Source organism: Vidua macroura, chromosome 5, assembly GCF_024509145.1.
Source record: "Vidua macroura isolate BioBank_ID:100142 chromosome 5, ASM2450914v1, whole genome shotgun sequence".
NCBI lineage: Eukaryota > Metazoa > Chordata > Aves > Passeriformes > Viduidae > Vidua > Vidua macroura.
The window spans coordinates 20,364,042-20,391,370 of record NC_071575.1 but is presented as its reverse complement, the minus strand read 5'-3'; the positions used below and the strand labels follow the sequence as shown (position 1 = coordinate 20,391,370).

The 27,329-nt window shown below is 46.6% G+C and overlaps 3 protein-coding genes across 7 annotated transcripts in view; 2 read left to right on the top strand and 1 right to left on the bottom strand.

The window, feature by feature from the left end:
* Positions 1-1,471, top strand: part of GALR3 (galanin receptor 3) — a 52,303-nt gene extending 50,832 nt beyond the window's left edge. For 4 of the 5 annotated variants that reach the window (XM_053979120.1, XM_053979118.1, XM_053979119.1 and 1 more), the window contains one exon: positions 210-1,470. In XM_053979120.1, coding sequence (XP_053835095.1) covers positions 210-1,104 — 895 coding nt within the window. In that variant the 3' untranslated portion in view covers positions 1,105-1,470. Of the gene's footprint in view, positions 1-209 lie in introns of all 5 variants that reach the window. The other variant, XM_053979122.1, reaches the window with a different exon arrangement.
* A 4,674-nt stretch (positions 1,472-6,145) lies between these two features.
* On the bottom strand, positions 6,146-15,798 carry ANKRD54 (ankyrin repeat domain 54). The gene is made up of 8 exons (XM_053979125.1): positions 15,507-15,798; positions 15,124-15,171; positions 10,703-10,801; positions 10,178-10,249; positions 9,731-9,778; positions 9,492-9,616; positions 8,548-8,655; positions 6,146-7,872 (listed from the first exon to the last, which is right to left on the bottom strand). The coding sequence occupies exons 1-8, from the start codon at positions 15,760-15,762 to the stop codon at positions 7,798-7,800; spliced, it is 831 nt and encodes a 276-aa protein (XP_053835100.1). The 5' UTR covers positions 15,763-15,798; the 3' UTR covers positions 6,146-7,797.
* Positions 15,799-15,911: 113 nt separating this feature from the next.
* EIF3L (eukaryotic translation initiation factor 3 subunit L) lies at positions 15,912-25,605 on the top strand. The gene is made up of 13 exons (XM_053979113.1): positions 15,912-16,151; positions 16,230-16,278; positions 16,388-16,598; positions 17,194-17,273; positions 17,537-17,598; positions 18,892-18,961; positions 19,656-19,729; positions 20,584-20,755; positions 21,016-21,170; positions 21,943-22,113; positions 23,092-23,589; positions 24,546-24,626; positions 25,371-25,605. The coding sequence occupies exons 1-13, from the start codon at positions 16,119-16,121 to the stop codon at positions 25,407-25,409; spliced, it is 1,695 nt and encodes a 564-aa protein (XP_053835088.1). The 5' UTR covers positions 15,912-16,118; the 3' UTR covers positions 25,410-25,605.
* The last annotated feature ends 1,724 nt before the right edge of the window (positions 25,606-27,329 follow it).

Genomic DNA, 27,329 nt, shown 5'->3' with positions numbered 1-27,329 from the left:
TGGATGATAGAGATCCCAAGCCCACTGTTGGAATGCCCCTGATATTTTTGTGAATTCACTGTAACCCTCACTCCCAAAAGATTTGGGAGGGAAGAGATGGGTGGCTGCATGGGAAGGGGTACACAGATGGCAGCTCCACAGGGCAGGAGAAATACCTCATCTCACCCATGCTGTGTTTTCTCTCTCCTTCTCCTTCCCCTCCTTGCCAGGTACTTGGCCATTCGCTATCCACTGAAGTCCCGGGATCTCCGCACGTCCCGAAATGCAGGAGTGGCCATTGTGGTGATCTGGTCACTGTCGCTGCTCTTCGCAGGGCCTTACCTCAGTTATTACCAGATAATCCATTACCATGGTGTGCCCATCTGTGTCCCCATCTGGGAGGACCAGCGCCGAAAGGTTCTGGACATCCTCACGTTTGTATTTGGATACCTGCTGCCTGTGACCGTGGTGAGCCTGGCATACTCTAGGACCATCAAGTTCTTGTGGACTTCTGTAGACCCCATAGAAAGAATCTCAGAGTCTCGGAAAGCCAAGCGTAAGGTCACCAAGATGATTGTCACAGTGGCCATCCTGTTCTGCCTCTGCTGGCTGCCCCACCACCTGGTCATCCTCTGCTTCTGGTTTGGCCACTTTCCCTTCAACCGGGCCACTTACGCTTTCCGCCTGGCTTCCCACTGCCTTTCCTACACCAATTCCTGCCTCAACCCCATTGTCTACGCCCTTATCTCCAAGCATTTCCGCAAACGTTTCAAGCAGGCCTTCACCTGCCTCTTCTTCCAGAACAAGATCAGGAAAAAGAAGAAGAAGAGGGTTGAAAGGAAAGTCCATATGGTCAACGTGGAAAGAGGTTTTCCCAACAGGACAGATTTCTATGGAGGCAACAGTGAGGTGACCCAAACCCCAGAGGAGAACACCAGGAAGAGGGACCATGAGGGTGCCAGTCATGCCAGAGCATGGACTCAGCAGGTACAAGGTGCCATGGTCTCTGTAGAGAAGGAGATACTGGAGGAGGAAATTTTGGCAACAGCTGGCCATTCCCTAGATGTGACTCCTCTAAGAGGAACTGTTGGACAAGACCAAGAAGAAGCCCTAGAAAAGGGCTAGAGAGGCAAGAAAAAGTCTATATTGGCATCACATTTTCTGACCACATCACAGTGGTTTTGCTTTCCTCCAGGATCATCATGCTCATGCCTTATCCCCACTGAGATGGTTTTATGTTGGCAGTGAGAGATGAGCTCACTCAGACCCATTAAACTGAGTTCAAGTCCCCCAGAACTCCTCAAGCACCTCCTCCATGATCCTGTAGTCATGTCTGAGACCTGCCATCATCCCAACTCTATATTCACAGTAAACTTTAAGTGATTGCAACAGTCGTCCTTTTCTTTAATTATGTATGGTGTTTTATTAGTGCTGTGTGGATCCTGAATATGTAACCCTTAATGTGAGGCAGATCTGCACCTGTAATTTCTTAAAAGAAGGTGAAAATTGGGAAGCTTAGGAAAAAGTGTTTAAGGAAAGCCATGACATTGTGGGACACCCAGACTTCCACACTGAAGCTGGGAAACAATTACAAGCATGTAATGGCACTTGTAGGTGTCCTAAGCCCTGCATGGGCTACAAAATCCTCTGGTGTCCTCGCTTGTCCCCATGCATGGTGCTGGAAGTTGTGTCAAAAGTAAAGGAGTTTTGGCCCCAGCCAGTGCTGTAGCCATTGTACAGTGAGGCTGGGTGACATCAGGCAGCTTGCAGAGCTGTGATGTGCATGAGCAGAGCCATGACCTCCCCCTTATTTTTCTTCTTTTACTGTTCCCTACTTCTGTTTGTGTAAATCTTTCCCTTTTGCTTTGTCCTGCCCACTCTTAATTCCCAGGTGACATGGTATTTCTAATGCTCACTGAAGCTGTTGTTCAGCTTGCTAGAGCTCAGCTCCAAGGACATCCCTTTTTCTGTGCAGAGGGTAACTGAAGAGGAAGGCCAACACTGCTGGGAATTAGTTTTCTTTTTCCATTCAAGTGCTTGTTGTTGCTTTCTGCACTTTAAGCCTCCCTTGCCTCTCTCCCTGTTTATGATTTTTCCACCTCTCTCCTTTCGTGGTGGCTGCCACTCCTCTACAGCAGATCTCTTTCAGAAATGTGTCCAGTGTGCCTTCGTGGGAACAGTGAGTTCTGCAGCCACCCTCTGCACATGATGCCATGGCTGGTGGCCAGCTCACATGGTTTCATCATTTCTTCAGGTGAAGACTCACTCCACAGCCCAAAGGGTTGGAGGGAGAAGGGAATAGCAGTCAGGAAAAATGATATGGCATGGCTGGACACTGCCTGTTCTTGCCTAGAAGCAGCTGGGCTGTTGCTCACCCTTGATCCTGTTCTTCCTGGTCCCAGATTGCAAACGGAACAGATTGGATCAAGGCTGACTGCTGCACAGTGGGGTGAAGCTTAAATGAAGCAGGACAGAGAGGACAGGGAAGATCTTGGGGAGAGGGTGTATTTAGCATGATAAGCGGCTGCAAGCCCTGGACCCCTTCACTACATTCTGCCTGGTGCTAAGCCCCAATTTTGGGGAGCACATGAGCAGGAAGGGCAGATGCTGAGCCTGGGTTGGGAAGGCTCTGGAGCCAGAAGGGAATTCCTGTCTATCCAGTACCAGTTTACATGCTCCAACTGGTTTCTCAGCTCAAAAGCAGAGGTGAAGCAAAGATGTTGCATCCTTAATAGAGAGACAGGTTTAATTAAAACCGAAGGCGTTTGATTGCTGCTTTCCACTGAGCCTTCCCTCCAGACTGATTGGCATTCTGCAGTCTCTGCTCCCGGCTTCTTGTCTTAATTAATTACTCTTTTCTCTTATTTTCTATCCTACTTTTTATCACTCAGGCTGACAAGATCATCTTTAACCCTGCAAGGGCTGGTTTGCCACATCGGTAGAGTGCAGCTGTTCCAAGATCTGGAACAGGGTAGATGAAATGGGAGAGGTATGATCAGGTCAGGGCTTTGCATCTAGGGGTAAGCATCAGCTCTTCTCTGTGGAGTAACTTAGTCCTGACAACTGTGTGCTGATTCTGGTGTCTGGCATCTCCCTGGCATGTGTGACATGAGCCCGACAAACTGCGAGGTGCCAGACCCAGGTGTTAAGAATCTCATCCTGCTTATGACCCTGTGTGCAAATCTGGCAGCCCTGGGAAGGAAATTCTGGTTATTTGCTTTTGGATTTAGCTGCTGATCAGCCTTAGCAGGTTGGCAGCTGATTATTTTAATTCTTCCATGTGCTCTCTTCCCCTCTCAGAGATTTCATAAAAAAACAGAGTAACACTGTTTTCCATACCTCCTTTAATATCTTCCTAATCCAAACTTGCTGATTCCTCCATGTAGTCACCCCATGGGCCCTGGCCTGCCCAGGGCTGCCTCCCCAGGCTGGCCAGGCACAATGCATGAAGAAGGCATCTTTTTTTAAGTATCTATCTGTGATGGAAGAGATCTTTGCTCACAGAGTGAGCAAAGGAAGTGGATGAAAGGGTGAGAAGTTTGCCAAAGACACTTCATGGGGCTTCCTTAGCAGCACAGATAATTGCTGTGCTGGATTTGAAGTCTGCTGGAAAGGCAAAGGTGGAGGAAGAAAATGAGTTTAGCTGTTGGAGATTAATTATTTCGGTTGCTGAAGAGCTGAACAAATTCTTGATGTTCACAAACATTGCAGTGTATGCTTTGCACTCAATTGTGTGGGTGAAGTAGCTGCTCCAGAGAAAGGTCATTTGCTTAGTAACATCCATGCAGCTTTGCTGAGAAGCCTTGTCAGAGCTGTTGCTTCTGCTATGGCTCCTCTGTGAGACTCAAGAAGGCTCTCAGGGCAGATCTGGTTTCGGTTGCATCTTACAGTACAGCAGCAGCCTCAGAGCCAGGGAGGTTGCTGCTGGGTTCAATAGCTGGGAATTCTGCAGATCACATGCTCTGAATTAGGAGGGGAAATAGAGTGTATTTGGAGGTCAGGTAGTGGTGAGAGGGAACCAAAGCCTAAAGTCCCAGTTGATACCATGGCCCTGAGAATAAGGACTAATCAGTGCCCAGGAAGGGATCTGAGGGTTGCATTTGATAGTGTAGCACAAAGAAAATGGGGAGTTTGGACTGATTCTAATGGCAAAATAAATAGCAGAGGGAAACCTGTGCTGTTGTTTCCATTCTCCATTACTGCAGCAGACACCTCTGGGAGACGCAGAAAACTGCCACTGGCCTCATGGGTTGTGCAGGGAAATCTGTGCCACAGGGTGCAAGGACAGAGAAAAGCTGCTGGGAGAAGCTGAAGCCTCTATGCCAGAAGCAGAAAGAAAACCAGGCAGTGCCAGTCTACAGCTCTCAGCACAGTGGGAAGCCATGTTTTCTTCTTCCCTGGAACAGCTTCTTTCCTGCCCAGCACCTAATTCTCATTCTGGATACAGCTGCTGAGCATGACAGGGTAGTTAAGGCTCTGGGTATGACTGGCTGATGCAAAGAAACCTAAAACTTTTCTCCATCCAGTGTCAAACACATGATGTGGCTCAGGGCAGCCCACAGCATCAAGCCCTGATGCAGGAAAGCAGAACTGACTGTGGTGATTCATAGAATACAGTTCCTACATGATACATTTTTTTTTTTCTCCACTGAAAACCAGATGTGCTTTTCTCTTTCTTACCAGGCGTTACTGCTAAAGCAGTGGCAAGACTTCCTATAGCCATTTGTTTTTTTATTACCTCTCCTGCCATGGTGGGAGCAGTGTGGCAAAAGAAGCAAGACAATTGCTCCTGGCAGGCTGCAGCACCCCCACCTTTCCCCTGTGTCAGGAGCTGTTAAGAAAAAACCCAGCACCAGACAAGAAAAAAGCCTGAAGAGCTGTGGACAACATCACGTGTGCCGAGACTAAAAGCTTCACTCTGAGTCTCAGCTAGATGTGTTCCTGGGTTTGAAGCAAGCTTGTAAGAGGCATCTACTTAGAGACAACATCAGCAACTAAAGTAACTGCAGGGATAAAGAGCGTTTTAGCCACGTGCTCTTCAGGCACCTTAATGGTCTCCTCAGCAACAAGGCTGCTGAGGGCAGAAGCACTGGCAGCTGAGTGTATGTGGACATCAAGACTGGGCTGTAAAGATGGGAAGAAACAAGTTCAGTAAAGACTGGGCATGAAGGTCACCTGCTCCCCACATAGGGGCCATGCTGGAAGTTCTCTGCCTTGCCCAGATGTCCCTCCCCAGCCCCTCATCCTCTTGCTGTCTCTTCACAGCACAGCCATTTTATTTGGCATGGGGCAAGGCATGACTTCTGCCACTGGGCAAGGCTGCTTTTCCTCTCTGCAAAATATCTCATCTTCCAGCTTGAAGCACTCCTGCTGGGAGTCTCTTTCCTCTGTTTCTACAGTTTCACAGCAACTACCTAGATTTTAAATTTGGATTTCTTGGCTGTGGATGTCAGGATCAGTAAAGGTCAGCCAGCAATCCTGTACTTTGATCTGCAAACAGAGTGGTGTAGCAGCCAGAGGCCCTGCAAGGCCTCCCTGGCGGTCACTTGCCTAAGAAAAGAAATGCCTAGTCATGATGACTGGACCAAAGAAGCCCCTCTTCTGCCTTCGGACCCTCGTTATCTCTCTGTAAGACTATAGGTCATATTCGCCTCGACCCTTACTGTTGGACCATTTCCAAAACCTCTACTCTACATAAACCCCCATTCCTGCCCAGTTTGGCAGAAGAGCTGTCACTGAAACCCTTTGCAGGAGCTGCCAATAGACACCGCTGTGGAACCTCATACAGCCTTCTCCTCTCTCTATCCCTATGCGTCTGCTGAAGCACTTAGCAAGCAAAGAGCTGAAATCACTAAAGAGCTGAATTCACTGAAGAGCTGAGCTGCTCTGTGGCAGGGAGTTTGCCTGAGGGGCCTGGACAGGTTGTGCTTATCAGCCCAGTGATATCTGGGACACCTAAGGCAGCCGGGGTCAGATAGACCCCAGGAACCCCAGACCATAATAGAGTGGTGATTGAACTCAAACAGCTTTGTGTTGTCACTTCTGATTTGAGGACCAGGTATGAGAGTAGCAGTTACCAATTCCAGTGCTGTGCATGGGGCCTGGAACAGACATAAAGAAAGAGGAATGGGCCACTCTAAAAAAAGAAAACTTGGCTGAGGAGTCATAAAAGGCTGACAGGATTTTATTGAAGTTGAAAATACAAAAATGTCAGATTGTCTCCCACCCTTTCGGCATCCTTCCCATCCAGCACATCATAATGAAGTATCAGTATGCACAATGACAGCTCTAGCTCAGCCATGAGACTGCTGCTCCCAGCTGTGTCCTCCAGCAGCCCACAGACGAACCCATCTAAAAGTCATGTCTATTTCTGGTATCTCAGTTTTGAACAGAGGTCCACTTAGCCTCTTCCTGGACAAGAGGCAGATATCAGAGAGCATGCTGACCTAAGTATCTCTGAAGAATGCTTCAAACTATGGCTGCTGCATATTTAAGCTGAATCTTAATAATAAACTCTTTCAAACCAGCGACTCCCAAGCTGTGAGACAGGTGTGGCTATCAGCACACCATGGTGTGGAACACAGGTGGGAACTCAGATCACTATTGACATGTTCCTATCACCCTGTTGCTGTTGGTGCCCTATCAATGAGATTTCCTGGATCCCTGCTCCACAACAAAGCAACCTAAATCTTAATTGCTAACCACAGTGGGCAGAAGCGAGAGAGCAGTAAGAGCATTTCCCTGCATCCTTCATAGCTGCATCACTTCAGGCTCCCAGCATAAGCCGTAATTCATTTCTCACACTTTACTTGAGGTTCTCCATGACAAGCAAGAGATACAGAATGGCTGAGCAATGGGTTTGGTGCTGCTGAGGCAGAGGTAAATCCACCTCCTCAGCCCTACAGCAGAGTCCACAATACCTCCTGTCACAACTGGACCTCTTGCCTGAGACTGCCAGTAACAGGAAACACAAATGTTAGTTATGGTGGGGCTTTTTTGCAAGATGTAGATGTCCGACTGGAACTGTGTTAAGACTGTCACCCTCCAATCCTTATTCTCGCAACAGGGCAGATTTGACCTGCTAGCTGTGTACCTGGGTATTTTTTGGAAGTGTTACACCATAATATTTAAGCACTAACTTGCAGCAGACTTAAAAAATGGGTGCAGTGAAAGGTGTTAGTCTAGCCATTAAAAACTTCGTATCCCATTTGTAACCAGACACATTCTCTGCCCTCTGACAGCAGGCTCTGCAGACCGTGAGGATTAAGCCTCAGGGCATGTTTCTTAAGGCAGAATGTTTGCTCAGCTTCTAGCATGCAGAATTAAATGTGTGTTCTTCTCATAGCACAAAGCCTTCTGCTGTTCAAGGCAGTCACTTTCTCCCTCGTGCAACTGAGCAGTATGGAGGTGGCAAAAGGTGCCTGTTCCAAGCAGGAATGTTCCAAGCATTTCTGTGATGCTGGCCAGCTGCTGAGTGCACTAGTCAGAGCTGACGTACTTCGGAGAAGGCAAAATATCTCTGGAAAGGGTACCCCATTCATTGCCAGCCCATCTGGTAAAAAGTAGAGCAGCTCTTTTACCCCAAAGTCACAGCTGCAGCATTCTTGTCTGTTGCCTTTGTTGTGCAAAGCCTGCTGCCTTCCCGTGGGGCAGCTGTGGCAGCACCAACAGGAACAGTCTGAGCACCACTGGAGAGTCAGTCTGGGCAGGAATGGCTGCTGGCAGCAATGTTTAGTCAGTGATCTGAGAAGCAAGCTTCAGCTTCCTTTTCTCTCTAAGGCTTCTCCTGCTGCTTCAGGAAGATGATTTGGCAGCCCATTACCTGTTGTCCATCTTCTGCATCTGCAGGCTGAGTGACGTGAAGCTGGCCAGGAGGTCTGTAACCTCATCCACCTGAGAGAAGAATACAGATGGCCATCAGGGAGGAGAATGCAGCTGTGCAGCCATCCAGCCCCAGAGAAGAAACCCCCATGCAGCAGGTACCATCCTTGCACTAGAATTGCCAGTAATGCCCATGCTGAACTTATACTAGGACAGGATCCTTTTGGTGCCAACAATCATGCAGAAGGGCTACTATCCTCATCATCAAACAAGCCCTAATCTAAGGCAATGGGAGCTTCTCTCCATTCTTCAGGAGGTGATGATTGACCTCCATCCACTCTATGTGATTTAGCCAGTCCTTAAAATACAAGCATGTTGCTACATTGCCCAAAACTCAAATATGGTATCAGGGCTATTTCCTCTAAGCCTGTTTCTACGGGCCAGTCTTTTGTAGGAAAAAAAAAAAAACAGGCCCTGTAACCCTGTGTGGTTGTGCTGATCCTGGCCTTACACTGTGTCCTCAGCCCATCTGATCCTCAGCTTCTCTGCTGCTTGGCACTGTGATGCCTTCTGCATTTCGAATTTTCACCTAAAGGAGTACCATGAGTCATCATGTAACTTGCCCACTTGACCCAATGTGAGCAATAACCATGTCTTCAATGCCCCATTGCTCATGTAGTTGCATTCTTCTAAAATGCAGGAGTCCCAAAGCAAGGAGGTGAGTCAGAGTAGCTCAGTGCTGCCTACCTGCTCCTTTGTGCTAGTCATCTGTAGCCTGGAGCAGAGATCATCCAGCTGTTCCTTTTGCTCATGCCTCCCTAGACGGTCCAGATATTCCCGCAACATCTGGATAATCTGAAACAAACAGGCATAAGAGGCAAACATCAAAGAGCTGCACCAGGCTGGAGTGTTTCTACAGGAAAAATTAAATTGCCAAGCACACAGCCTTGAAGCTGCAGCACATGGCAGAGTACATGACCCCTAGAGACGAACCCAGGCAAAGCAATTACATGGTGCTAATGGCAGCATCAGACTCCAATGAGTCACCAGAAGCGTTCACCAGTCACAGATGGACTAGTTGTGATCCTTGTGCCTGGTTAAGAACAGGGAAGAGAGATAAGCCCAGAGGAAGCAGCACAAGGTCTAGCCCTGAAAGCATCAAACATTTCTTTATGGCTAGTTAGCTTCCCTCACTGTGAGGAGCAGGGACTTCTTATTCCAGCAGGATCTGCTCATGCACAGAGGATAAAAATCCTTGTGTCTATGTGGCTTCTGAAGGGAGGCCCATGCCCCATGCATTTGCAGGTCCAGGAGTGCTTTCCTGCAAATGCTATGTGCTATGCCTCCACATACTGCAGCAGGATAGTGTGCTAGGAATACAGAGCATGTGTATGGCACAGCTATAGCCTTGTGCTGTGCTCCTGCCACAAGGCATCTCTTACATCGTGGTTGAAGAAAAGAGTATGCTCCATACAGCCCAAGAATTCACTCAACGCATCCTTAGCTGACCAGAGCCAAGGGAGGCCCTGGAAAAATTAAAGTAGAGGCTGGGAAAAAGGAACGTCTCTGAAAATGGAAGTCAAACTCTTCCCACAGCAGTTAAGAGCCTACAGACAGGCATTTAAGTAAAGGGTGCAGGAGGCTGCCAGGGGCTGCACCCCCTTACGAAAATATGGAGCTGTTTCTTTTACCTGTTTCACTTCAAGGCGTACAGCCTCCAGGCTGTGGGAGAATCCTTCCTGCAGGATATTCAGCTTTGATTTAGCGAGGTGCAGCGGGGTTCTGCCAGCTCGATCCAAGGCATCAACTCTGGCCCCTGCAAGATTCACAAGCAGGGATAGGGAGGTCTGCCATCAGGATTTGGTGTCCCTGGGGAGTTTCAACAGGGCAGGAAGGGAACAGGCTGTAACTGTTATAGAGGAAATGTTACCTCCGCGCAGCAGCGTGGTGATGACAGGAACGTGGTTCGTGCAGGCAGCTGGGGAGGGAAAACATAGGACACACAACTCAGAGGTACAAACAAAAATGAGTTTCTGCTCAAGCACAAAGCTTGCTGCTTCCCTGAGGGCTTCTCTACCAGAGGAAATAGGAACAGCCCAAATGCTAAGGTACCCACCCACTCAAGCCTGAGTACTCTATCTGGAACAGATGTTGCACTCCTTGGGGCTGGCAGAGGGAGGGAAATCAATTTTTTCAAACCTTTTCTTTAAGTCTTTGTGAGGAGTGAATCTAATGAAGTGCAGAGTCCCTCTTAGGTGCTTAAATTTGGAGATGCATTCTATGAGGCACAGGCAAGAGGAAGGTGGAGAGGAAAGGAACAATAAGGAGGTTCTCACCTCACTTCTCTGCATGCAAAGCTCATCTGTGTGGCACTTACCCAAGTGTAAGGGAGTATTGCCCAGCCCATCTCTTTGGTTTGGGTCAGCCCCATGGTCCAGAAGCAATTGGACTAGAAACAAGGAAACAAGAGACACATCAGTCCCTTCCCTCTGCCCCACAGGTCAGGCCCACATGGGCCACAGGTCCACGTGGCAGCCACCAGGCTGCCCTACAGGTGCTTCTGTTCAGCTCATCAGCTTCCTTACTGAGACAAGGCAGGGGTTTGCACAGCGATGCAGAAGGACCCAGCACAAAGCCATGCAGTGCCACTGCTCCTGGGCTCCCTGATGCAAAGAACTGGGAGGAAGGACACTCTTCCTTCTGCACCAGTACAGTCCTAGAGCTGGGAGGTCCTGCTCCCCTTCCAGCAAGCAGACATGGCAAACCCTGGGGCCAGAGTTGGCAACTTTGACACAAAAGGAACAGAAAAGAGCAACCTCTGACAGGTGCTGAAGCAAAATAAAAAGCATCCTTCAAAATCCCTGCCACAGAGAGGTCGGAGAACTTCCCCCTCCCTACTCACCGATGTGATCGTTGCCATTGCAGGAGGCAAAGTGCAGGGCTGTCCGGCCTTTGTCGTCCGCAGCACAGGGGTCAGTTCCGTCCTCCAAGAGTTGCTGCACTGACAGACCCAAGGAGAAGAAAGCAGGTAAGCTGAAGGGGCACCTGATCAGAGAGGTAATGCTATCTGCTCTTTTGGGGGTAGATACACGTGCTGTCAGCTGCTAAGTCAACTGGACTTGAACCAGTTACTTCCACTATCCTAGCTCAGCAGAACCAGCCTAAGCGGCATAACCTCCACCCTCTGATTCAGCCTTCACCACCTTCCACATGTTGCCATAAAAGATAAGCCAACAGCTCTAACGGCTAAAGATCCACCTACGCAAATTTTCAAGCTCCAAGGTCAATCAGCAGCAAATACCTAGAGAAGAATACAAAGGCATAGGAAGGATGTGGTAAAAACTCTTGGTTTTAGTCAGCTGCATCTCAGGCACTTCCCAAGCTAGAATTAGCATCCTGTCCTCACTACCCCTCCATGGCTTTCCCTGTGAATTTACATGGTTATTTTCTGCACCTGTGTAAACTTTTAATATTTACATGGACTTGTGGTGAAAATTTTCACAGTGTAACCACAGGTAGTGAGAAAAGCCACTTCTTCACACCTGTTTTGATTATGCCCCTTCCTAACCAATGGTGGCCACAGTTTGGGAAGCAGGCAGGGGAACGCACCGACCTGCCAAGAGCCGAGCAAAGAGATCAGTAAAGGGTGAAAAGATTAGGGCCATAAAAATAGCACCTATAGGTGCTATTATTGTGTTAGGGGCATCTGTAAGGGCTGTTACTTCTGTTGCTTTGAGATCATCCTGACATACTGGTATGTAAAATAGAGCTCATTCCATAGTTGTTAAAAATGCTGACAGGTTCACTATATTTTGAGATCTTTAAAGAGCATTTTCTACAACAGTCAAGACTGTTTCAGGCCACTGAAAGTCACCATTCATCTCAGCTTCCAGAAAGTGAATTACAGCCACCTTTGAATTTCTTCCTGTACACATCCTACTTCAAGTGTGGTACAGAACTGAAAAGAACACCTAAAAAGATGGAAGTGGCGTTAACATGGAATGTTTGATACTTCAGAAGAAAGAATGGGAGACTGTCAGTGCCCCAGTGAGAATCATTAAAAGAAACACTTTAGCTACTCTTTCCCTGAACCAAGTAGGAATGACATAACCTCTCCACCCAGTGCCACCACAGGAAACAGCAAAGATGTTTACTTGTTGATGAAAAATAAATTAATCATAGCACATTTCCTCAAGTTGCAGAGTAAAGAAAACACAAGAGGACTGTAAACATGGGAACCTGTCTATCAAATCCAAGGTGGATTGAAACAAAGACTTCCATAAAACTGCATTCTTTCATCTTCCTGTTGGAAATGATATAACTTTTTAATAATTTTAGTTAATGATTTTCATTAACTTTGAAATTAATTGCTTTAGTTAATCATAGTCTATATACATAATTATAAATAGTGTGTGATTCTTAAATTATGCTTAGCCAGTATTTAGCAAAGGTGTCATAACATACTTTTGTAGGAACACAGCTTGGGGAAACTACTGAAACTTTAACTTTTGATAAACTAACTCTGATATGCTTCAATGAACAAAACCAGACAAAGATGTATGATTGAGGTTGGACATCTGGAATGTAGAATTTATGGACCACAAGGACTGTGCAGAAACCAGTTACCCTTCTTTATCAGAAGGGACTAACAAAGACTCAGTATATGTGTTGGAAAGTCCCCACCAGAGGAGAAAGATACTAAAAAGACTAAAAATATAGACTAACTAGCATGAGAAGTGAGAATTCAATACCCCACAGAGGACAGAGTACTAATTAATAGAAGAGAATTATGTAATTTATAACCAACGAACATTAATTTCTTTGTTTGCTAAAAAGTATAAATAAGTGAAGAAGTTTTAGATCTGTGTCTGAGTGGAGGCCAGAATTTTGTGAGCCACACAAATCCCTCCTGGCCAACAACAACAACGTAACATCTTGCACACTAACACTAAAAAGAAAGTGTTAGGGGGGTTTATTTACCCCAACAATTTAGAAGGATTTAAAAACAATTTACTGGTGACCCAGGTGAGACAACATATTTGATGTTCCACAGACTTACAGGAACAAGGACTTTGGTGCATACTGAAAGATTTTTTTTCAGGGAAAATGTTCAATCCTCTGATCCAGGTGCGTTCAAGGCAAAAACCCCTGGGAGTTTATTAAGACATTACTGAAGGTTTAAAAAGGTATACCTAATCACAAGCTTGCACTCTCTAACATAATAAGAGTTAAGAAAGCGATGATATATAATTGGCTATTTTCTATTAAAAGTTAGTGTAAAACTCTGTAAGTGAATATTAATGGAATTGTGTTTGAGTCCCACTGCCTAGTTGGAAAACTCTAATTATAAAACTATATAAGTGACTATCAAAAGGTGTTGTTTGAGTCTTCACCCTCTGCTTTGCCCACAAATTAGTCAGACAGTGCTGCTTGCACGAAGAGCCATGTTGTGGAAGGGTTTTTCTCAGATATTTCTGCTTATTAAAGCCTAAGGTATCTGTTAGCATTGGAAAATGAGAGTGTGTGGTAATGCGAGTGTGTCATAAGTATAAATTGAGTTTGTATGAAAATTCATTGGCTGTAAGAGTGTTGAAGCCATTGTATGTTGACTGTGAATTTTACGGTATTTGGTTTCGGGTAATGTGAATTGTTAAAGCGAGGATCGTTTGCTCAGAGCTCTCTCCCGGCGTTAGCACAGCGGCTGCTACTGCTGCAGTGACTGGGATTGTGTTGGTGTGCACAGAGCGCTCTCTCGTGTCGGTTTTAGTCATTGCTGGAATTTCTGTTTACTGGGGGCTTCCCTTTTTCTTCTCGAGCCCAGGAAGAGGGGGAATACCCAAGTGTTCACCTTTAGGTTGTATTTTGCAGCACTGGAAAGAATTTTAAAGCAATTCTTTAACTTGGATACGGGTAACAGCATATTGTATTCTCTCGTGGCTAGATTATCTATTAGATCATCAAGAAAAATGGCTAGTTCATGGTATTTTACACCAAAATGGTATTTTAGAGTTGATGTTATATTACCAAAAGAAAGAGAAATGGAAAGACATACCACATATAGTACCTCAAGCAGTGATGAGAGAAGCAGCCAAAGATAAACACAGAGAAACACATTGGGGAGCAGAAGCTATTAGAAATAACTTGAAACATCAAGCAATTAGTGTAAAAATGCCAGGAATCAAAAGTGTAGTCAGTAAGTGTAAAATATGTTTGCAACACAATCCACAGCCCTACAAAAGACCTCCTTTAGGGACTACAAAAAGAGGAAACTGTCCTGGAGTTTATAGGCAAACAGATTTTTCGGAGTTACCTCGACAAGAGGGATATTGATACCTATTGGTTTTAGCTGACACATTCTTTGGATAGCTGCTTGCACCAACAAAGCAAGAGAAGTTACCAAGATATTGTTAAAAGAGATAATACCCTGATTTGGAATTTCATTTGGAATGAATGATCTATGATACCTTATAACAAGATACAAGCAAAATTTTTGCATTTTAATGTCTGAAGTTTTGCTAGATGCTCAATGATTTAAGTGGAAGTAATCGTAAAGGAAAATTAAGGTCACTTCCAAAGGGGGAAATTGTTGGAAATATCAGAACTTTTTAGCAATTTTAGTTAATGGTTTTATTTACCTTTTAAGTAGATTGTTTAGTCATAATCAATAAATATTTATTCATTATAAATAGTGTGTTATTCTTTTATTACTCTTAGCCAGCATCTAACAAAGTTGTCATTAAGTTCTTTTTGTAGGAGCACAGATTGCAAAAACTACTAAAACTTTGTTTTGATAAACTAACTCTGATATGCTTCAATTAACAAAGCCTGAGAGAGAAAGATGTAGCATTGAGGCTGGACATCTGGAAAGCAGAATTTATGGACCACAAGGGAATTTTGCAGAAACCAGAAGAGTCCAGCTCTGGCCCTGGTTCTAATCTACTGGGTCACACTGCCTCATCATACAGGGTATGGCTTAGATAGTCCTAACTTTTCCACCTAAATCAAAACATTATTCTCTTGCTGCTAACAACTGGGCAAAAGAACATACCAAAACAGCTGGGACAGTGCAGTGCTGATTTAGCTCCAGGCAGATGGAAAACTAACACTATGAACCAGGTGCAGTGAAAAAGTGAAAACAATAACCAGCCCCACTCTGCTTGGAGAACAAACCTGGGTTTTAAAAAAGCATTTCCTAGATCTGAAGCATCTAAAGCATCCTGCCCACAAACTATCTGCACCCACTTCCTCCTCTCCTGAAGTAAGAGCCCTTGAGATACTGCCCTTCCAAGAAGAGGTCCCAAGTGGGACTGACAGAAGCGTTACCTGTGTCCAAATCGTTGCTATTGGCAGCTTCACGCAGCCTTTTCAGAGCTATGGAGGAAAGCAAGCAATTACTGGAAAGCACAGAGGAAAAAGGCACGTTTCCCTCCTGAAACATTCCATCCCGGTGCTCAAGCACAAGTGCGGGGCCAAATCACGCTGCTACTGGCTCCAGAGAATAGGAAGCAGATCAAGGCACCAGGTAAGAATGGTTCTCCTCGTCTCCTCCCGAAGTGCCTGACGGGCACCCTCCTCTGGCAGGACCGGGGCGCCTTCCCCAGCCGCCCACCGAACAGAGCCGACCCCCCTCCCGAAGCCCGTGCGGAGCCGGCCGAAGGAGGGGCTGTTCCGCAGCGAAACAGCGGCTGCACGCGCCCGCCGCTCACCGTGCGCCTCCTTGCCCGTCGGCCCCAGCCGGCGGTGGAGGCGGGCGGCCCTGCGCAGGCGGCGGGCCGGGATCTTGCCCGCGGGCTCCTCCCGCTGCCACAGGACGTGCAGGTAACCGAGGGGTGCGCCCGGTCCTAGCGGCGGCAGCGCGATGCGCGGCTGTGAGTCCGGCTCCGGCCCCGGCTCTGACCCCGGTCCCGGTGCCGGCCCCGGCTCCGCGCCGGGCGCCCCGTCAGTCCCACCGCCGCCCTCCATCCCATCACGGCCCGGGCCGGGGAGAGGGGCGGGGCATCGCCATAGCAACGGGGCGGGCCGCGTCCTCTCGACCAATGAAAGGCGACAGAACCCGTGCACACAGCCAATGGGGAGGGAGCGGGTAGGAGAGAGGCGGGGCGGGAAGTGGCGGCCATGACCCCAGGAGAGCCTGACGGGCAGTTGTCTTCTCCAATCAGATAGAGAAGGGGGCCATGGCCGGCCCAGCAGGATGAAGACAGGCAGTTACTTTAGCCAATAGAAGGGCTCAGCTGCTCCCCTGCTCGCCCCGCCCCTGTGCCCGCGCCGCGCCAGTCCCGCGTTTCCGCCCGGAGCCCTTTCCGTGCCGCGCCGCCGCCATGGCCTACCCGGGGGAGGACTACGATAACGAGGTGCGGGCGGCGGGCCCGGGGGGGCGGGGGTCGGGTCCGGGTTGTTCATGGGGACTCACTGCCGCCCTCTCCCCACAGGCTGCCTACGACCCCTACGCGTACTCCAACGACTATGATATGCACACGGGTGAGTGTGAGCGCCCCACGCGCGCCCCGGGCCTGCCTGCGCCCGGCTGGGTCTGTGGGCCCGGGCCGGGCCGTGCGGCGGCTGCCTCACTGCTCCTCCTTCTCCGCAGGAGACCCCAAGCAAGACCTGGCCTACGAGCGCCAGTACGAACAGCAGACCTACCAGGTGATCCCCGAAGTGATCAAGAACTTCATTCAGTATTTTCACAAGACGGTGTCAGATCTCATTGACCAGAAGGTGTACGAGCTCCAGGCCAGCCGTGTTTCCAGTGATGTTATTGACCAGAAGGTGTACGAGATCCAGGACATTTATGAGAACAGGTACAATACTCTGCTTCCAACAGATGGAAATCACTGTTTAACTGTGATGCTATTAAAAGGGAAGGCTGACTACTACCTGTGCTGTTCCAAACTTGGGCTTTCTCTGAAACAGGTTTGGTTTGGTTGCTGTGGAAAAAAATTCCTAGGTATTTCCAGCCTATTAGGCTAATGTGAGTATACATAAGTTGTGATTTGTCTGAAGGGAAGTGTCAGCCCTGTCCTAACAGGAAGAGAGGCTGCAAAGAGGGCTCTCAGTGGTGTTAGTCTGGCAGTTTGCAAAAATCTATGAGGTGTAGCTTTTGTGTCTCTTCCCAACAGCTACTTCCACTCCTGCTTGTAGCTGGGGCAGCTTGACATAAAGGGAGTGTGGAAGTGACATACACGTCTGTTTCGTGCCTGGGGGATAAATTGAAGTCTCACTGCTTAGTTTGTGATTCTCATAAATTGCTTCAACATTGGACTTACTAACAGGAGTTGGTGGTGCTGCTCAGCTTTCACCAAGTCCAAGGCCTTTCTCTGTTGTCATCTCTGACTCCAGCACTGTCATACTGAGGGAGATGTGGATTTTCATATCTCATGTGTGTCTGTTTTTCAGCTGGACAAAACTGACAGAAAGGTTTTTTAAGAACACTCCATGGCCAGAGGCTGAGGCCATTGCTCCTCAGGTTGGAAATGGTGAGTCTTTCCACTTTCCCTTGGGTTGTCAGAGAGAGAAGGAACTGAATCCCTCCTGACATTGAGTTAGCAGGTGCACAGCGTTGTTGCTGTCTGAGTCAGTCGCCTTTGTTCACTCTGGCAAGTGTGAACTTCGTTCACCTTCAGCAGATGCCTGGCAAGAAGTCAGACTTGAGCAAAGTGTCTTTTTGTCCTTTAATTCTTGTGGCAGGAGGCTCATAGGCCTTGTGGCTTGCTGATGTCCTCTTCTGTCATCTTTCCAGATGCAGTTTTCCTGATCCTTTACAAGGAGCTGTACTACAGGCACATCTACGCCAAAGTCAGCGTGAGTGTTGACCCTGTGTCTTCTTGTGGGCTGCATGCTGGCTTCTCTGTGCCAGTAAACTTGACAGGTCTTGCTGCCACTACAGTATCAGTGCTCCCCTAATCTTTGCAAGGCAGATTGGATGGGTTCATGAGCTGTAAGTCACACTGATTTTAGGGAAGCTTAAAAGTCTTGCTTTTTGTTAGTTTAGTAAGGATTCTCTGCTGAAAAGCAAGAAAGACTTGATTGTTTGAGGCTCATTACCTGTCTCTTCAGGCTTGGTGGTGATGAGTGTGCAGGTTTCTCTGGTAGCTCAGATGAATCAGGAGACTGGATCTGAGTGTTCAGGAGGCTCTTTGTTTCTAACAGGAAATGTAATGGTTAGTGAGTTAGGGAAGAAGGGGGTGTTGGAAGGTAACTGAATTTTCCTTTTTATTGCTTATGTGTGTTTCTTTGTGGCTCCTCTTCAAATGAGCTGGCAGTGAGAAGGGGTGTCACAAGAGGAAGGTGCATTGTTTGTCATGAAAAACCTCACATGGGAACAGAGTGCCTTGTGAAAAGGGAAAGGGAAACACGGATACCCTGAAGGATGGAGAAGAAGGAAATGAAAGGAATAATGCTCTGTGAAACAAAGCAAACTTTGCCTTTTTTAAGCCTATTTTTAAGCCTCTTTAATCGGTGAGAAAGTCATAGTACTTGGTTCTTAAAGGAAAAAGTCTCAACAGATACATGACTTACGGATAAATAAGTAATAACTGCAGTTTTAGTGTGGACCAGAGGGTGGAGAAATGGGCACTTTTAAAAGGCTGCTGTGTACCCAAACCAGGCTTCAACAGGAGAAACTGGTTTCTCAAGCTGTGCTGTTAGTGGTTTTCAGACTCAGTGTCTCCAGCTGAAACAAGAACCAGTAGGTCAAGTGTTTAGAAATGATGTCCAGAAACAGAATTGTTGATCTATTAAGGCTTTTCATTAGCAGAGAAGGAAGGAAAGCTGGTGAAGGTAATAGGAAGTTCTTGAATCTGAACAGCAGAGGGGAACAGGGAAGGTTAATGCAGAATATTCACAGGAAGTTTTACTGCTCGGTATCCTGGGAGAAGCTGCCTGTACAGGAAAAGCCATCCCTGTTTTGTGAGACAGCAGTGCTACAATTTCAGGTTTTCTGGGTGATGCTGGTGGGTGTCCTGGTTGAATACTGGCTCTATCACTCCTGAACTAGACCCTCTACTCTTGTGACTGTCCTTCTTATGCTGTTGCCCATTAACTCCCTCCTGCCCTACTTGATTTGAAGCAGACTCTGCTGACTTCTCTTTGCAGGGGGGGCCCACGCTGGAGCAGAGATTTGAGTCCTATTACAATTACTGCAATCTCTTCAACTACATCCTCAGTGAGTTGCTGCAATTAATTTCTGGTTTGTGAGTTTTGGAGAGAAAGATCAGATGGAGAGAGCAGAGCTGAAGAAAGGGTCAGAAGAACAGCAGCATGTTTGTTTATAAATAATAGAGGGAAAGGTATAAGCTCTTTGCATGTTTGAGTTGAATGAAGAGCAATTTACATCCATGAATTTGAAACCAGAAAAAGCAGAAATAGTTGCCAGTGCTTTTTGAAATAGTGTAAAGAATAAAACTTACTTAGCTTTCTGTCTTGCTGAGAACTGCTTCACCTATCTGTATTAAAAAGTAAAACGAAGGAGTAAGCTAAAGAAAACTTTCAGTGTTTCATAACTGTTTACTGCTGTTAACTCTCCTTGGAGCAAATGGTAGTGTTTGTGACTTTCTGCCAAGCCTCATATGGAGAATGGATCAGTTAGGATAAATCCCTGCAGTCTGTGTGGAGCTTCTGAGAGCTGATGCTGCTGAGCAGTCACACTCTAGAGATTAACCCTGTGCATGTTCATAGTCTTTGAAAGTGAAGGCAGTTGAGGTAGTCAAAGCTGCATCTCAGCCCTACTGAAAGCTTCGTTCATCTGCTGCCCCATTTCCCATTTCAGGGAAATTCTTTTGTTGTTTAATTTGTCTATTCCTCCAATTCTGACAGTGTTCTTGCTGAAGGTATTAACCCTCTCATCTGTTCTCCTGCAGATGCTGATGGCCCTGCTCCTCTGGAACTGCCCAACCAGTGGCTCTGGGATATCATTGATGAATTCATATACCAGGTATGTGATTATAAAACTGGGTCATTTTGGGGTGTATTTTCCTTTATTAGTTATATAAATTTTCCATTTCTTCCCTTGCTGTGATTTCCATAGCAAGGGTACCATTGCAAGTTGAAAATCTTCGGTGATCACTGTTACTCTTGTGTTGCCAGGTAGATGAAGTAGTTGTACAGATTTTTAAGTTACAGGGTGCTCTTTGGGGAGTTCTGAGCTTTTGTGCCTATTTCTCTTTCAGAACAAAATTTCTGTCTTTCTTAGTCAGTAGGGCCCTTATGTGTGCACTGAGAGATTGATGACCTGATTTGAAATAAGCTATGGTCTGAGATCTTGACATTAAGAATTGTTTTTCCACTTACTGTTCTGAGTGCAGCAGTACAGATCTCAAATGCTATTGGTTTTTCTCTTCAGAGAATATATTCCCTTCTCTGTAACTCTTTATTATAGAGCTGCCTGGAAGTGTTGTCTTGTCAGTCTTGAGAACCAAAAGGATGTGTGCCTATAAGGGAAAAAGATGTGTGTATGCAAACACATCTTATAATTTGGTCATTCTCTTTTCTACCTGTTCAGACAGCAAATTTGTGTTTAGTTGCTTTTCCTAGTTGTTTCCTTTTCTGCTTCAATCTGTCTCCTGGCCTTTTCCCTCTATACTGTATAATTCTTTTAGGCTCTGTAAATGCCTAAAAGTGGTATAATCTGCCACTTTAATTTCCACTTGATCTCACATGAAACTTTTTTTTCTATGCAACTTGTAGTTTATCGTAATGCATTTGTGTGAGCAAGTTGTAAGCTTAGTGCACTTGCCTGAGCATCTCTAGACAAGCTGCTCATCACTGAATCTCTACTTTTTCCTGTAGTTCCAGTCTTTCAGCCAGTACCGCTGTAAAACAGCCAAGAAGTCTGAAGAGGAAATTGATTTCCTTCGTTCCAACCCCAAGATCTGGAATGTCCACAGTGTCCTTAATGTGCTGCACTCTCTGGTTGACAAATCCAACATCAACCGACAGCTGGAGGTCTATACAAGTGGAGGTGAGCTTTAGGAGGTGCCAAGCAGCACTGGTGTCTGTGCTGCCTTGCTTTGATTTGACCCAAGTTGCTTAACTTTGTTTGGGAGCTGGATCAAACCCATAATCAGTGGATGGATTGGCTGGGAACTGGTTCTATTGGCCTTAGGTGAGAAGTAGCAGTGATTACATTTCAGGCCTTGCTCCCTTTGTTTTAAACAGAAGAGTATTGTAAGGGAAGCTTGCTTCTTTGGAGGATGGCATTGTGGTTCCTTTTTTCCCTAGGTGACCCCGAAAGTGTGGCTGGTGAATATGGGCGCCACTCCCTGTACAAGATGCTGGGCTATTTCAGCCTGGTTGGGCTGCTGCGTCTGCACTCTCTGCTGGGAGATTACTACCAAGCCATCAAGGTGCTGGAGAACATCGAGCTCAACAAGAAGGTAATGCAACGTGTTTTAACCCTTCTTTTGCAGTCTTCCAAATGCCTCCGTTGAAGCATGCTGGTGAAAAATTGCTGTACTGAATCTTCTAGCTGAGGAACTGTTTGTATCTGCTGTAGTTGTCAGGAGTTTGTGGCTGAGCACAGCTGGAGCTTTGTCATTAAATCAAGCCATATGATAATGCCTGATGCTGTTGCAGCACAATTGGCCAGTTTTTTAGGAGGTTTGTCGAGTTGTGCAACACAGTGTTGTTACAGAGAATACTGCTGGAACTACAAATGGTAGTGCAGTGGTAACTACCTGAACACACCATTCTTAACTTTGCCAGTGGCTCCTTCTTGTACTTTTGGCTTCTGTTCTCACTGTGCCCACTCCCACCTAGGCTGTATTTGCCTTAGAATTGAGTACTGCTTGTGGCTAATAAAAGTTCAGCTGCAATGGGTTTGGGTCAAGGCTTGGCACAGATCTGCACAGATCTGTGCTCTCTGGCACAGGATGTGGAGTGAAATAGGGGGAAAGGGAACTGAGCAGAGCAATGTTAGGCACAGAGCAAGAGTCCTCGCAGGAAGCTAAAACTGGAAAACATAGGAAATGGGATGATCTAATAAAACAGTGAGGAAGCTGCTGCAGGGATGGGTGGGAGGTGAGGTATCCTGAATTAACCCTCTCCTTTCTGTATTTGGGATGGGAGTGAAAGCAGAGGTGACTGAATTGTGTAACAAGGGGTGTGGATTGTTTCCCCTAACATAGCGTGTTACTCCTTCCTTCTCAGAGCATGTACTCCCGGGTGCCTGAGTGCCAGGTGACCACCTATTACTATGTGGGCTTCGCGTACCTTATGATGCGGCGTTACCAGGATGCCATCCGTGTCTTTGCCAACATCCTCCTCTACATCCAGAGAACAAAGAGCATGTTTCAGAGGACGACCTACAAGTATGAGATGGTAAGAGAAAAAATAGACTAGACTTACCCAAAGAAAAAGCCACTGTCTTCTTTCCCATCCCTCCTCTATCACCTGGTAGCTTATGTCTAATAGTCCAGCTATTATCCTGGGCTTTGGTGGTGATGGTGACTGGGGGATCCTCTGAACTCTTTTGCCATGGATGGCAATATTTGCTCTTAGCTATGTTACTAGTTACTTTGGGTGTTCCCCATATTGTTGCCCCAGGTCCATGTGCACTCTAGCTCTAGGCAGGGTTGTTAATGAGTATCAGCTGCTGATGATACTCTTGTCCATGCTTCTTCAGACTTAGCTGTGTTTCTAGTCCAATGCTGCACTTCAGGTTGCTGCCATTGTCAGATGTATTTCCATTATCTGATAATTATTCACAGACATGGCTATAACAAAGCTCCTTTCTCTTTCTACCAAAGCTGTCTTACCTCCTGATTTTGGTGCCTGTTTTACCTGCTGTCTCCTTTTTATCCTTACGATTAATTCCTAACTCTTTGTTTAGCCAAATCCTGCCAGTCTTAATTCCACTTCAAAAAGTTGGTTGTGTCTGTTTCAGCCACACAGCTGTCCATTTCATCCCACACTCATATAAATATTCTTTCTCAGTCTTTTCACTGATCTCCCTGACAACTGTCCCTTGCCAGGAGATGGTTGTTAAACTATCTGCCTTCCCTTCTCTGCATGTTCTCATACCAAAACAGTCAAACACACTTCTGGCCCTCTGGGTTCTGTGCTGCTCTGGATGCATTTACTCTATATCTTCCTCTTGCCCACCCTCTCTTTTATTTCTAAGAGCATTGATGTTTGGTTCATCCATTTGCTTTGCCTAGAGGCACTGCTTCTTTGTGCTGTCCCCCATCAGTGCTTTGTGTAAAGGATCTTCCTCTGCAAAGTGCAGCTGCCAGCTCCCTTGGGCACCCTAAAGCCTGAGCACATGGTGGTGCTGACAGGGTCTCCTCTCTGTCTCAGATCAACAAACAGAACGAGCAGATGCACGCGCTGCTGGCCATCGCCCTCACCATGTACCCCATGCGCATAGACGAGAGCATCCACCTGCAGCTGCGCGAGAAGTACGGGGACAAGATGCTGCGCATGCAGAAGGGCGACGCGCAGGTCTATGAGGAGCTCTTCAGTTATGCTTGCCCCAAGTTCCTCTCCCCTGTGGTGCCCAATTATGACAATGTGCACCCCAACTACCACAAGGAGCCCTTCCTGCAGCAGCTCAAGGTCTTCGCTGATGAAGTTCAGCAGCAGGCCCAGCTCTCAACCATCCGTAGCTTCCTCAAGCTCTACACCACCATGCCTGTGGCGAAGCTGGCCGGCTTCTTAGACCTCACAGAGCAGGAGTTCCGTATCCAGCTGCTCGTCTTCAAGCACAAGATGAAGAACCTGGTATGGACCAGTGGCATATCTGCCCTGGATGGAGAGTTCCAATCTGCCTCTGAGGTTGACTTCTATATTGACAAGGTTGGTATCTGCCACTTACTGGCTGGGAAATTCTTTCACCCAGGAAATTCTGGAATTGGCAGCACCTAGTTTTGTTCTGTGGGAGACATTCCTTCTTCCTTTGCCATTTATAGGGCTTGCCTGCCAAAGATGACGTTATAGCCTTGCATAAAAAGAGTGTCAGTGAAAGAAGAGTGATGGAATATCACAGGCAGCTTTGTCAGTCAACGTACCTAGAAAACAAACACTTCCCCAGGACAGAGGGAGCTGCTTGTCCGTTTTCTAGGAGGTGATAATTGAGTGACAGATAGTGCTGCTGCTTATGTGTCAGATGGGCTTGTCCTTGTAGGTGTCCCCCACATCTCTCCTTTGTTTGACAAAGCAGAGATGTTGCTTGGTCATGTTACAGGTCTGCTTTGCGCTGGAACAGCATTTAGTTGTGGCTACTCTAGGAGGAATCTTAACACAAAGTGTGGAGCTATCACCATCTGCCTTGGAGCTCCAGGAGCAGGAAGCGTAGCAAAGAGTCTTGTAGGACTGTAGTCAAAGAAGATAGCAGTAACCATTAGGTTTCTTGCTAGGAAGGAGACCAGGTTACGCTGTGTTCTTGGTCCTTGTAGCAGACCTGTTCTTGCAAGGTCTCATGCCATGTCTCAGCCCAGCTGTCATGGCATGTAGTATGACTGAAAAGAGAGAAGCATGAACTGAGCTTGGAACTGTCAAACTGCTACAAGGAGGAAAAAACCAGAGTGTATAAGGATGTGGGAAGCGAATACAATGTAAATGGGGGACTCATCCCAGACAAAGGTATGAGGGAAGGCAGCCCAAGGAGAATGGATGGGTGCTGTGGAACTAGCACAGGTCAGATATATGTGGTACTGAACCATGACTGGGGTGAAGCTCCTTAGGTTGATCTTTATGTTTGCTAGTAGCTAGTAGCACAGTCCTTTTCCTAATCTCGTCTGTTCTCTTCCCAGGACATGATCCATATTGCAGACACAAAGGTTGCTCGACGCTACGGGGACTTCTTCATCCGCCAGATCCACAAGTTTGAGGAGGTGAGGACTGGGCAGGAGAGCTGTGTAGCTCTGTAGGAAACATGGGGCAGTCATTGGGCTGTGCAGGCCCTCAAAGGTCCACACTTGTATGAGAGACAGCTGTGTAATTCCATGCTGGACTTAGGCCTGGCTCTGCAAAGCACTGGGCAAAGGCAGGTGTTCTAAGCAGCAGCTGCTGGCCTTTGAGAAATGGTATGTTTTTGTGAGAAGTGCTCAGTTGAGCCACAGTGGAAAAGGAGGAGAGTTTTACTGTCCAGGGATGCTGTTTCCATTGTCTCTAGATAAATGTGGTGTCCTTGTCAGTAACACAACCAAAATCATATCTCTAACTTCATAACTGTGGTTCTAGAAAATGGCCTCAGATTTCTGGAGCATAGATGGCTTCAGCATTGAGTTTGGCCAGGAGGTAACATTCTGTCACTGCTTCACTCTCTCCCAAGGGAGATTGTTCTGCACTGGAAACTCAGAGGGCAAAATTCTGAGATTTGGGGACTTAATACAGGGTTGTGATACCGCTGCTACAAGTCTGCATCCTGTCTTCTCCCCACATCTTCCTCTGCTGTCTTGGAGAGGAGAGTTCTACTTATTCCCCTTCTGCTTGACATGCTGTATTGGCTCAAGAGCTCTCTTGTCAGAGATTTGGAGAGGAAGGAGTTAAGAGGCATTGGATAAGGTCTGCTGAGGGGAGCAGCAGTGTGTATCAATCACTGTGTATTTTTTGACCTTTGCTTTCTCTAATTCCAGCTGAACCGAACATTGAAGAAGATGGGCCAGAGACCCTAATGTGGATGCAGTGCAGGCCTGGGCAGAGAAGTGGGTGGGAGAGATTGTTCTCTGTGTTGATGGAGGAGAGCTCAGAGTTCTGGCATTTCTGGAATCTCCTGTAATTCAGAAGGTATTTTGTATTTAAATATGCAGACTTGTTTGGCTCAAACTATCTTACGAAGGACAAAGACATCTAATAAATTAGTGGAATTTTCCTGAGCATTTGTACTCATTTCTTTTTCCTCTGTGGAAGAATATAACTGCAGAGACATGGGCAGCTGCTGTTGGTTTGTGCCCTTGTTGGTCCATGTTGCAGGTAACAATAGAGAGCAGATCTGTTTAGGTGCTCAGCAAACGGGGAAGCTGCAGAACTGATTTGACAGGAAGAAAATGAGCTATTCTACAGTGTCTTCACAGGATTATGGAAAGAGATGTAAGCTAATGCTATTCCTTTAGCTTTTACCCCATGCAGTGAATAGACCTGAGTTGTAGTTATGTTCTTAGAAGGTTGTGTTTTTGCCTTTTCTCCCCTCTATTTTATTTTAGTTGCTATGGAGTAGAAATGCTCCAAAGTGGATTGTCATGTTTTTAAAGGAGAGGGGAGAATTTTTATAAACATTGAACCAATGTTAACTAGTCGTCTGATTATATGTCCTTGCTAGAGGTTGTGTTTTATTTCAGCAGAAGTGATGCCCGAGACCTGGCCCTTAATTTAATTGAGTTTGGTTTCTCTGGAAAACTCCCCGAGGGTCTTTAATTTATTAAAACCCTTTAAATGCAAATTTTCCCTTGCCTCCAGCCGCAAATTTGTAGTGCCTTGAAAGAAGGGGAAAAAAAAGTTGAAAACTAGTCACGTAAAAGGGAATCAAGGACCTGCAAGTATTGGGGAAGAGAATGCAAAGAACGAATCGCATCTCTCCACACCCTCTCCCCCTTTTGCCATCTTTAAATAGTTTGGTGTTTGAGTGGTAGAAACAGGTGCAAGAGGAAAACCTGCATGTGTAATAGAAAGCTACACAAATTGTGTTTCAGATGCACCATCTGCCTCTTCGTACTTCTCCCTCTCATTCCTTTCCACTGAAAGAGGTGTCCTAGCTGTCCAGTTTGGCTCTGTGTGTGATTCTGTTTAAACAAAGGGAATAATTAGCCTTTGTTGGATTATATTCTGGGTTTGAATGAGGGTCAGGTTTCCAGTGTCCTAGATACTGCCCAAAAGTAAACTCTGTTTCCCATCACAAAGTAACTCAGGCTGGCAGGGTACAGGCAGCACAGTGAGATTAAAAGGGCAATTCCTGTTGGCCTTCTAGCTGCTGGTGTTGGTGTTACGGATTCTAGGAGCTCACTGTCTCCATTTCTGGAGGGTTTGAGGCAGCCATATCATTAAGAAATTAAAGGACTGAGGTGTCCCTGCATTGCAGCAGCCTGTGGGGAGCTGTGTTCATATCAAACAGAATCTGCTCCTTTTTGATTTTGGGGCTGGTACTTTTCCTTCTGTGTATTTGCCAACAGCATCATAGTGAGCGTACTTGTCAACAGCAACTGCCCTACTTTCTTACTAACCAAAGCCTAAATCTTTCCCAGGAAGTGCTCAGGTGGATGTGATACTCATCATGAGAACCCTGGCAGGTATCTCCATGATCAGTTCTAGTTCATAGCATAGAAAAGGAATTTAGCGTGTTGCTGGGATTTTAATATCTTGTTGGCATGTCGGAGTTACAGATTTTTAATGCGTATCTGTATCATCTGAAACACTCCAGTGGTTACAGACTGTTCTCAGGTCTGTGAATATGCTGCTGCTTTGTTTTCATCTGCCAGAGCAGCTTCCAAAGGATGCACAGAGACCATCCATTGATCTCCCAGGCTCCATGCCTTCTCTGAGGGACTGCCGAAGGTTAACTGAGCAGGACTGGCGCTTGGTGGAACGAAGCCAGGAGGAGC